This window comes from Rhea pennata, chromosome 26 (assembly GCF_028389875.1).
Source record: "Rhea pennata isolate bPtePen1 chromosome 26, bPtePen1.pri, whole genome shotgun sequence".
Taxonomy (NCBI): domain Eukaryota; kingdom Metazoa; phylum Chordata; class Aves; order Rheiformes; family Rheidae; genus Rhea; species Rhea pennata.
In genome coordinates this window covers 6,336,013-6,346,377 of record NC_084688.1, presented here as the reverse complement: position 1 = coordinate 6,346,377, position 10,365 = coordinate 6,336,013, and the positions used below count along the sequence as shown (strand labels likewise).

The following is a 10,365-nucleotide window of genomic DNA, read 5'->3' as shown; positions in this document are numbered from 1 at the left end:
GACCTTTAATGCATCAATAGAAGGAAAGGAGCTTGCTCCAAGTGGAGGCCGCGGGGCAGGAAGCACCAGGGCAGCCGAGAGTCTTCACCCACAGAGGGAGAGGGGCCGGCAGTGCCCCCTAGGGGCGCACAGCAGCAGAAGACAGCAGGGACGTGGGAGGGAAAGGAGAGGGTGGAAGAAGGGAAAAGCAGACAGAACCTCTGAATTCGATGGCAGGAGCTCCATCCTCATTCCGGTACCATCTTCTGGGCTCCAAGGGGTCCTCCTCTGGGGCCATCACCAGCAGCTTTAGCAGGGCAGGCACCTGGAGCCACCGTAACGGCCGCCAATGCCAGAGAGGCTGAAGCCTCCGGAGGAGATGGGGACTCCCTGAGAGCTGAGGATGCTGCCAACGGCAGCAGAGGTGCTGGATCCCACAGCGGTGTTCTGCGGGAAGGAGCTGAGGATGGGGCCGGGCAGGGTCACCACCACAGCAGAGGGTTGGATGACAACGGTGGAGTCCTGGCACTGCCTAACACAGGGCTCATTGCAGCTGTTGGCCAGCGGGGTCGGGCCGCTGGGCTGGCATGGCACGCATGGGTTGTAGCAGGACATGTCTGAGAGTGGGAGGTGCACCTGCAAGAGAAAGGACAGGGAGGAAGCAGAGCACAGGGGACGCTTGAGGAGCAGCCTGTGACCCTGCCACCAGGCAGTCAAGGCACCTGGTGGACCAGCAGCGCGGGCCACGCAGCCCAAAGCACAGCCTCCTGCTTTGCCTCCACTGCCCAAAGGCTCTGCGCAGGGCAACCTGAGCCAAGCAGGGTCCTCCCCAGCCCAGAGCTCAGAACACCCCTCAGGCAAGCACCAGCCTCTCACCATGCCAGAACTTCTGCCCTCTTTCCCTCTCCCAAGCAGCCCCAAGACCCAGCAGAGCACAGCACAGCACGTATCAGCTGAGACGTGCAGCAGGAGCAGGAGGAGAAAGGGCTTCAGACTCACCTGGTTCCCAAGGAGGTGGAGGCGAGAGAAGTGGCTGAGTGAGTGGGGAGTTTGGCCGGCTTTTATACAGCTCCTGCACCGCCCCAGGCCCAGAGTCACCCCGTATGTGGGCAGTAATTTGCCTGCAGATTCACCTCACATGCAAAAGAGCCTAGCTCATCGCACGGGTTGTGCTTGTTGTTCCTACAACATAGCCTCTTCCCCTCTTGCTTTCCCCATGATAATTCTGCCACGGACGCCCCTTTTCAAAGCTGGCGTGAGACGCCCAAGGATTATAGGGCAGGAACTTCTCCGAATGAGCAGAAGCATGCCAGCAGGTGCTGGACGGGTCCCATGCAGAGAGGCCAGGTCAACCGAGAGCCTCTCAGTGAGGCTGCTCGTGTCCTCCCGACAAGGAGGAGCCCGGCACCGCAAGCTCCCATGCCTGAGCACAAGCCGTGTCCTCCCTCCCAGCTTGCTCCGTCCACCAGCACACTGGCCCCCGCCTCCTTTTCCACAAGGCCCTCGCCCTCCTGCAGGGCCCCCAAGCTGTGGGAGCACCTGCAAGGTTACCCTGGAGGGTCACAGCCTTCGAGGTTCCTGGGGGCTGTGCCCAGGGGCAGCCTGGTGCTTAGAACAGCTTCCCCCCCAGGGCAGTGTTGGAACTGCCCTGGCCGGAGGGGAAGTCAGCCCTGCATGGGGTGTGGGGCTGCAGACAACACACACGCTTGGCTTACCCTCATGCCAGAGGAGTGATACACAGCCCTCCTAAACGTGGCTGTGACTCGCCACCTGTTGACCTCTGTGTCATGGCACACGCCTGTGCACAGCTCCCCTCTCAGGAAGGCAAAGGGAGCTTTGCGGGCAGGCTGTGCTCTTGCCTGAGGGCTGGAGGAGTCTATGCCAGCAAGCACAGCCTTCTGGGATGCGTCCCAGCTGCCTCCACATCTCCAGGGCAGCAAAGTCCTTCGTTCATGCAGCGAGGAAGCAACAACTCCTTGATGCAGTCTGAGATGCTTTCATTCACAGAGCCCTTCTGAGCACATCCCCTCCGCCAGCATCCCCGGCATCTGGCAGGGCCTTGCTAGCCATCGCTAATATCCTGCCACCAGTCTCCCTTGCTTTGGGAGGTTTCTTGGATTGGCTCAAGCACCCTGCACAAGCCTGCAGTGCCACAGGTGAGTGGAGCAATACTTTCCTTGCCTCCGTTACGGTGCTGGCTTTTGTTTTGAACTGAGGAGGGCTTTGGGGCCTGGGACGGGAGGTGTGCCAAGGCCCTAATGCCACGAGAACACATATCACCTGCTAGGTGGGCAGAACTGCCGATCAGCACAGAGATGTCTTTTGCAACCCGGTCTTTCCCTCCATACACTGCTCAGGGGAGCTCCTGGACACTGCCAGGCTCTATGGCCAGGAAGCTGAGCCCTGTGTGGCCATTCCCACCCTCGCTCAATGCCACTCCCCTTTCCCCTCCCCCTCCCAAGGCTGACCCTGCCCCCAGGAGGCAGATCTGCACAAGGAGGTCCTGGGACCACTGGAGCACAGGACAGTTCAGACCCCAGCCTGCGCTGTTGCAAGAGGTTCTTCCCTCACAGGAAGACGACTTGGCGTTTGGCCTGATTGAATGTCGGGACACTCCTGTCGGCCCATTCCCCCAGTGTGGCTAGCTCCCCCTGAATGGCCGCCCTGCCCTGGAGCGTAACAGCTCCTCCCCGCAATTTGGTCCCCCCTGCCCACTTGAGGAGAGGGCACGTCACCACTTCCTCCCGCTCGCCCGTAAAGATGTGAAACAGGACAAGCCCCACGAGAGACCCCGGCGCTGCTGCCCCTGCTACAGGCCTCCAGGTTGAGCACGACCCAGGAAGCCCTATGCCCTGAGCCCCGTCACCCCACCACGTTTTACTCATCCCGTTCTCCACCCACCCACCCAGAGCATCCCATCCTCAGCTGGATACAAGGCCCTTGTGGCAGACAGTGCTGAGAGACCAAAGAGAGGCTGATGGGCCAGTAGTTCCCTGCCTTCTCCTTTGTGCCTTTTCTCTCCTCTTCTGAAGATGGCTGTGACATTTGCTCACATTTGCCAGGCATCGGGAGCCTGCCCGGACCCCCACGACCTTTCAAGGACACTAGAGAGTGGGCCTGGGGAGACGTCGGTCCGCTCTCTCGGCACCCTTTGATGCGGTCCGCTAGGACCCATGGGCGTCTGCGCATCAACTCCAAAGCCAGTTGTCTCATCGTAGAAGGCTAGGTGTTTGGTCAAGCCAGATTTCCCTTCCACAAGTCCATGCTGACTACTCCCAGTCACCTACTTGTCCTTCATGTGTCTGCAAATGGCTTCCAGGAGGTTTTGCTCCATCATGCTTGCAGGGGTGGACGTGAGGTTCACCAGCCTCTCCAGAGCAGGCCCCCATGCCCTCTCCTGCCCCCAGAGCATCCTGCTTGCCCTGCTCGATGACACAACTGCTGTTTGCTGTCCTCCAGCACTCAGAAACCTTCCCCAAGCACCACGATGCTTTCAAAGCTTTCAAGCGAGGCCTTGCAGTGACATTCGCCAGCTCCCTCAGCACTTGTGGGTGTATCTCGTCAGCTCCCACAGCCTTGCTTCTATTCAGCCTGTCTAGCGGGGACAGCGGATCCGTCTCTCCCAATGGGCTAGGCAACTTGTTCTGCTGCTTGACTCTCTTTGGGGTGAAAAGCAGTTTCCTTACATGCAGCCTGAACCTCTCTTCTTCCGTCTTATGCCCGCTCTCTGCTGTCCTCCGAGCACGCACCCCAGGGGAGAGCCTGCCTCTGTCTTCTGCGTGACCTCCCCAGAGCTACTGGAGAGCTGCCATTCGCTCCCGCCACAACAGCCTTTTCTTCTCCACGCTCAGCAAGACCCATTCCCTCAGAACGGCCTTCCTCTCCTCACAGGCCAAGGGCTACAGCCCCCTCACCGTCCTGCCAGCCCCTCGCTCCGCTTGCTCCATGTCTTTCTTGCACTCGTGAGCCCAAAACGTGGACACAATAGTCTGCATGCGGTTGAATGAGGGCTGAGCAGAGGCGGATAATCACTCCCCTCAAACTACTGGCTCTACTCCTGTTCATGCAGCCCAGGATGCTGTGGCAGTCCTTGGTGTCACAGGACACTGTTGCCAGCGGCAGCTGTCCTGGAGGGCTTTCCCCAGGAGTACTTGTCCCTGACGTTCTCTTGGGGCTGTTGCTGGAGACGGGCTGGAAGTGGTGCGGGCACGGACTCCTGGTCACATCTCTACTACCCAGACAGCTGCCGATCACGCCTCTGAGTGGTCGGGCATCATCCTGCCCAGCCAGATCTTGCAGCAGTTCAGCACTGCCCCTCCCGCACCTGCAAGCCTCTCTCCAGCCTTCCTGCTGGTGACAGCACTGCTTTGGGGACCTCCCGGCCACTCTTGGGACACTCAGACTGCACCCCCACCTCTCTCCTGCCTTGAGCCTCTCACACTTTGCCTCTCCCCAGAAGCTTTCCCCAGGAAACCCAGGGCATCGATGGAAGGAGGGGGAAAACATGCGCTGCCTGCAAGCCGATTGCCTCCCATTCTCACACCTTCTCCCCTTGGGGAAGCCTCTTCTGCCTGAGCCTCCTCCCGCAGCACAGTTCCATCCAGAGCTAGAGAAACTCCTGCCCCCAAGAGCTTGCCGGGCTGCTGCCCTCCCAGAGCCTCCCACAGCCAGGGCTCTTCACTGGAGGTCAGCGGTGCTCCGGCTCCCAGTCCGAAGGACGTGCACTGGGACGTGAGAGGGCATTTCTGGGCAGAAGCACTACAAGGCCACACCTGATGACTCTGAGCTCTAGAGGAGCCAGGGTCGTCCTCCGCAGCTCCAAGGGAGACGGCCTCAAAGGCCACTGCTGCAGTGTGTCCACCCGCCACTTCCTCTGTGAATGCTGAAGGCTCTTCATGTGCCCACAAACCACCCCACGTGCCCCAGAGCACTGCCTTTCTCCCTGGGCAGCTTGGGAGAGCAACCACAGAGGAAAGGACGACGTGGAGACCCAGGCGTGCATGCAGAAGACCTTTAATGCGTCAATAGAAGGAAAGGAGCTTGCTCCAAGTGGAGGCCGCGGGGCAGGAAGCACCAGGGCAGCCGAGAGTCTTCACCCACAGAGGGAGAGGGGCCAGCAGTGCCCCCTAGGGGCGCACAGCAGCAGAGGACAGCAGGGACGTGGGAGGGAAAGGAGAGGGTGGAAGAAGGGAAAAGCAGACAGAACTTCTGAATTCGATGGCAGGAGCTCCATCCTCATTCCGGTACCATCTTCTGGGCTCCAAGGGGTCCTCCTCTGGGGCCATCACCAGCAGCTTTAGCAGGGCAGGCACCTGGAGCCACCGAAACGGCCGCCGAAGCCAGAGAGGCTGAAGCCTCCGGAGGAGATGGGGACTCCCTGAGAGCTGAGGATGCTGCCAACGGCAGCAGAGGTGCTGGATCCCACGGCGGTGCTCTGCGGGAAGGAGCTGAGGATGGGGCCGGGCAGGGTCACCACCACGGCAGAGGGTTGGATGACAACGGTGGAGTCCTGGCACTGCCTAACACAGGGCTCATTGCAGCTGCTGGCCAGCGGGGCTGGCCCGCTGGGCTGGCATGGCACGCATGGGTTGTAGCAGGACATGTCTGAAGGTGGGAGGTGCACCTGCGAGAGAGAGGGCAGGGAGGAAGCAGAGCATAGGGGAGGACATGTCTGAAGGTGGGAGGAGCAGCCTGTGACCCTGCCACCAGGCAGTCAAGGCACCTGGTGGGCCGGCAGCGCGGGCCACGCAGCCCAAAGCACAGCCTCCTGCTTTGCCTCCACTGCCCAAAGGCTCTGCGCAGGGCAACCTGAGCCAAGCAGGGTCCTCCCCAGCCCAGAGCCCAGAACACCCCTCAGGCAAGCACCAGCCTCTCACCATGCCAGAACTTCTGCCCTCTTTCCCTCTCCCAAGCAGCCCCAAGACCCAGCAGAGCACAGCACAGCACGTATCAGCTGAGACGTGCAGCAGGAGCAGGAGGAGAAAGGGCTTCAGACTCACCTGGTTCCCAAGGAGGTGGAGGCGAGAGAAGTGGCTGAGCGAGTGGGGAGTTTGGCCGGCTTTTATAGAGCTCCTGCACCGCCCCAGGCCCAGAGTCACCCCGTACGTGGGCAGTAATTTGCCAGCAGACTCACCTCACATGCAAAAGAGCCTAGCTCATCGCACGGGTTGTGTTTGTTGTTCCTACAACATAGCCTCTTCACTTCTTGCTTTCCCCATGATAATCCTGCCACGGACGCCCCTTTTCAAAGCTGGCATGAGACACCCAAGAATTATAGGGCAGGAACTTCTCCGAATGAGCAGAAGCATGCCAGCAAGTGCTGGACAGGTCCCATGCAGAGAGGCCAGGTCAACCGAGTGCCTTTCAGTGAGGCTGCTCGTGTCCTCCCGACAAGGAGGAGCCCGGCACCGCAAGCTCCCATGCCTGAGCACAAGCCGTGTCCTCTCTCCCAGCTTGCTCCATCCACCAGCACACTGGCCCCCGCCTCCTTTTCCACAAGGCCCTCGCCCTCCTGCAGGGCCCCCAAGCTGTGGGAGCACCCGCAAGGTTACCCTGGAGGGTCACAGCCTTCGAGGTTCCCGGGGGCTGTGCCCAGGGGCAGCCTGGTGCTTAGAACAGCTTCCCCCCCAGGGCAGTGTTGGAACTGCCCTGGCCGGAGGGGAAGTCAGCCCTGCATGGGGTGTGGGGCTGCAGACAACACACACGCTTGGCTTACCCTCATGCCAGAGGAGTGATACACAGCCCTCCTAAACTTGGCTGTGACTCGCCACCTGGCACACGCCTGAGCACAGCTCCCCTCTCAGGAAGGCAAAGGGAGCTTTGCAAGCAAGCTGTGCTCTTGCCTGGGGGCTGGAGGAGTCTATGCCAGCAAGCACACCCACTGAAGGCATCCCCATACCCTTCTGGGATGCGTCCCAGCTGCCTCCACATCTCCAGGGCAGCAAAGTCCTTTGTTCATGCAGTGAGGATGCAACAACTCCTTGATGCAGTCTGAGATGCTTTCATTCACAGGGCCCTTCTGAGCACATCCCCTCCCCCAGCATCCCCGGCATCTGGCAGGGCCTTGCTAGCCATCGCTAATATCCTGCCACCAGTCTCCCTTGCTTTGAGAGGCTTGTTGGATTGGCTCAAGTACCCTGCACAAGCCTGCAGTGCCACGGGAGAGTGGAGCAATGCTTTCCTTGCCTCCATTACGGCTGGCTTTTGTTTGAACTGAGGAGGGCTTTGGGGCCTGGGACGGGAGGTGTGCCAAAGCCCTAATGCCACGAGAACACATATCACCTGCTAGGTGGGCAGAACCGCCGATCAGCACAGAGATGTCTTTTGCAACCCAGTCTTTCCCTCCATACACTGCTCAGGGGAGCTCCCGGACACTGCCAGGCTCTATGGCCAGGAAGCTGAGCCCTGTGTGGCCATTCCCACCCTCGCTCAATGCCACTCCCCTTTCCCCTCCCCCTCCCAAGGCTGACCCTGCCCCCAGGAGGCAGATCTGCACAAGGAGGTCCTGGGACCACTGGAGCACAGGGCAGTTCAGACCCCAGCCTGCGCTGTTGCAAGAGGTTCTTCCCTCACAGGAAGACGACTTGGTGTTTGGCCTGATTGAATGTCGGACACTCCTGTCGGCCCATTCCCCCAGTGTGGCTAGCTCCCCCTGAATGGCCGCCCTGCCCTGGAGCGTGTCAGCTCCTCCCCGCAATTTGGTCCCCCCTGCCAACTTGAGGAGAGGGCACGCCACCACTTCCTCCCGCTCACCCGTAAAGATGTGAAACAGGACAAGCCCCACGAGAGACCCCGGCGCTACTGCCCCTGTTACAGGCCTCCAGGTTGAGCACGACCCAGGAAGCCCTATGCCCTGAGCCCCGTCACCCCACCACGTTTTACTCATCCCGTTCTCCACCCACCCACCCAGAGCATCCCATCCTCAGCTGGATACAAGGCCCTTGTGGCAGACAGTGCTGAGAGACCAAAGAGAGGCTGATGGGCCAGTAGTTCCCTGCCTTCTCCTTTGTGCCTTTTCTCTCCTCTTCTGAAGATGGCTGTGACATTTGCTCACATTTGCCAGGCATCGGGAGCCTGCCCGGACCCCCACGACCTTTCAAGGACACTAGAGAGTGGGCCTGGGGAGACGTCGGTCCGCTCTCTCGGTACCCTTCTATGCGGTCCGCTAGGACCCGTGGGCGTCTGCGCATCAACTCCAAAGCCAGTCGTCTCATCGTAGAAGGCTAGGGGTTTGGTCAAGCCAGATTTCCCTTCCACAAGTCCATGCTGACTACTCCCAGTCACCTACTTGTCCTTCATGTGTCTGCAAATGGCTTCCAGGAGGTTTTGCTCCATCATGCTTGCAGGGGTGGACGTGAGGTTGACCAGCCTCTCCAGAGCAGGCCCCCATGCCCTCTCCTGCCCCCAGAGCATCCTGCTTGCCCTGCTCGATGACACAACTGCTGTTTGCTGTCCTCCAGCACTCAGAAACCTTCCCCAAGCACCACGATGCTTTCAAAGCTTTCAAGCGAGGCCTTGCAGTGACATTCGCCAGCTCCCTCAGCACTTGTGGGTGTATCTCGTCTGCTCCCACAGCCTTGCTTCTATTCAGCCTGTCTAGCAGGGACAGCGGACCCGTCTCTCCCAGTGCGCTAGGCGGACGGAAGCCCAGGAGGTCTCTGCCTCAGCCACAGGGTATGGACGCTCAGCTGATCGTCCTCCAACAATGTTTCAATGTTCCCTAGCTTGATCCTCCTCTTCTGAGAGTCTTCCTTGCTCCAGATTTGCCCACGCATGCCAGGGGCCTAACCTTCCCAAAGACAAATCTTACAAGGGAAGACCCAAGGCCAAGAAGGCTTTGAGGGCCTCAGCTTTTTCTGTGTCCTCTGAGTGGTGATCTCGCTAGGCGATCGAGCTCTATCACGTGTCACAGGGTCACCTGCCCCATCCAGGGCTACACCCATGTTTCCCTAGTTGCTGATATACCAGAAAAGCCCTTTGTGTTTCTCTCCAGCTCCTTGGCCTGCTTCAACTCCACGGGGCCTTTTGCTTTCCTAATCTCAACTCGGCATCCTTGGACAGATCTCCCCCCAGAGCGGGCAGCATCAGGTGGAGGAGAGTCAAAACCTGAAGCACAACCCAGCCACCAGAGGAGGCAATGACCAGTGACTGTCAGAGAGAGCTGGGAGGGAGGGAGAGGGAGAGAAGGATAGGGCACACGCACATGCACAGGGACTCTTGCGTGTTCGGCTGGGGACTAGGGCACTAGAAGGGCCTGGACCCCTTCCTGCAAAACGAGTCACAGGCAACCCTAACAGAGGGCCACTGCCCAAGGGCCGGGTCTGCACCGGACTCCTCTGGCACCTGAGCCTACACTGCTGCCCACACTGACAAGTTCCTGCCCTGGAAATCCTTCGGCCTCTCATGCCAGCACTTCAAAGAGCCTCCATGGAAGAATGGGCATGCCAGAAACGAGGAAATGAAAAGGCTGCATTCAAGGCACAACAAGCACAACCCATGCCATGAGCTAGGCTCTTCTGCATGTGAGGTGAGTCTGCTGGCAAATTACTGCCCACGTACGGGGTGACTCTGGGCCTGGGGCGGTGCAGGAGCTCTATAAAAGCCGGCCAAACTCCCCACTCGCTCAGCCACTTCTCTCGCCTCCACCTCCTTGGGAACCAGGTGAGTCTGAAGCCCTTTCTCCTGCTCCTGCCGCATGTCTCAGCTGATACGTGCTCCGCTGTGCTCCACTGGGACTTGGGGCTTCTTGGAAGAGGGAAAGGGGGCAGAAGTTCTGGCACGATGAGAGGCTGGTGCTTGCCTGAGGGGTCTTCTGGGCTCTGGACTGGGCAGGACTCCCCTTTCCCCGGGATGCCCTGCGCAGAGCCCTTGGGGTTGAGGCAAAGCACGAGGCTGAGTTCTGGCCGCACGGCCTCCGGCTTCCGGCCCACCAGGTGCCTTGACTGCCTGGTGGCAGGGTCACAGGCTGCTCTTCATGCATCCTCCATGCTCTGCTTCTTCCCTGCCCTCTCTCTCGCAGGTGCACCTCCCACCCTCAGACATGTCCTGCTACAACCCATGCGTGCCATGCCAGCCCAGCGGGCCAGCCCCGCTGGCCAGCAGCTGCAATGAGCCCTGTGTTAGGCAGTGCCAGGACTCCACCGTTGTCATCCAACCCTCTGCCGTGGTGGTGACCCTGCCCGGCCCCATCCTCAGCTCCTTCCCGCAGAGCACCGCCGTGGGATCCAGCACCTCTGCTGCCGTTGGCAGCATCCTCAGCTCTCAGGGAGTCCCCATCTCCTCCGGAGGCTTCAGCCTCTCTGGCATCGGCGGCCGTTACGGTGGCTCCAGGTGCCTGCCCTGCTAAAGCTGCTGGTGATGGCCCCAGAGGAGGACCCCTCGTAGCCC

The 10,365-nt window shown here is 60.2% G+C and overlaps 2 protein-coding genes and 1 pseudogene across 2 annotated transcripts; 1 reads left to right on the top strand and 2 right to left on the bottom strand.

Annotated features, from left to right (window-relative positions):
* Nucleotides 1-288: 288 nt before the first annotated feature.
* LOC134151112 (feather beta keratin-like) lies at nucleotides 289-3,974 on the bottom strand (annotated as a pseudogene).
* Nucleotides 3,975-5,275: 1,301 nt separating this feature from the next.
* On the bottom strand, nucleotides 5,276-8,192 carry LOC134151111 (uncharacterized). Its single transcript, XM_062595399.1, has 3 exons — nucleotides 8,033-8,192; nucleotides 5,979-6,112; nucleotides 5,276-5,602 (listed from the first exon to the last, which is right to left on the bottom strand). The coding sequence occupies exons 1-3, from the start codon at nucleotides 8,190-8,192 to the stop codon at nucleotides 5,276-5,278; spliced, it is 621 nt and encodes a 206-aa protein (XP_062451383.1).
* Nucleotides 8,193-8,408: 216 nt separating this feature from the next.
* Nucleotides 8,409-10,324, top strand: LOC134151110 (feather beta keratin-like). Its single transcript, XM_062595397.1, has 3 exons — nucleotides 8,409-8,526; nucleotides 9,506-9,639; nucleotides 9,998-10,324. Exons 1-3 carry the CDS (start codon nucleotides 8,409-8,411, stop codon nucleotides 10,322-10,324), a joined length of 579 nt encoding a protein of 192 aa, XP_062451381.1.
* The last annotated feature ends 41 nt before the right edge of the window (nucleotides 10,325-10,365 follow it).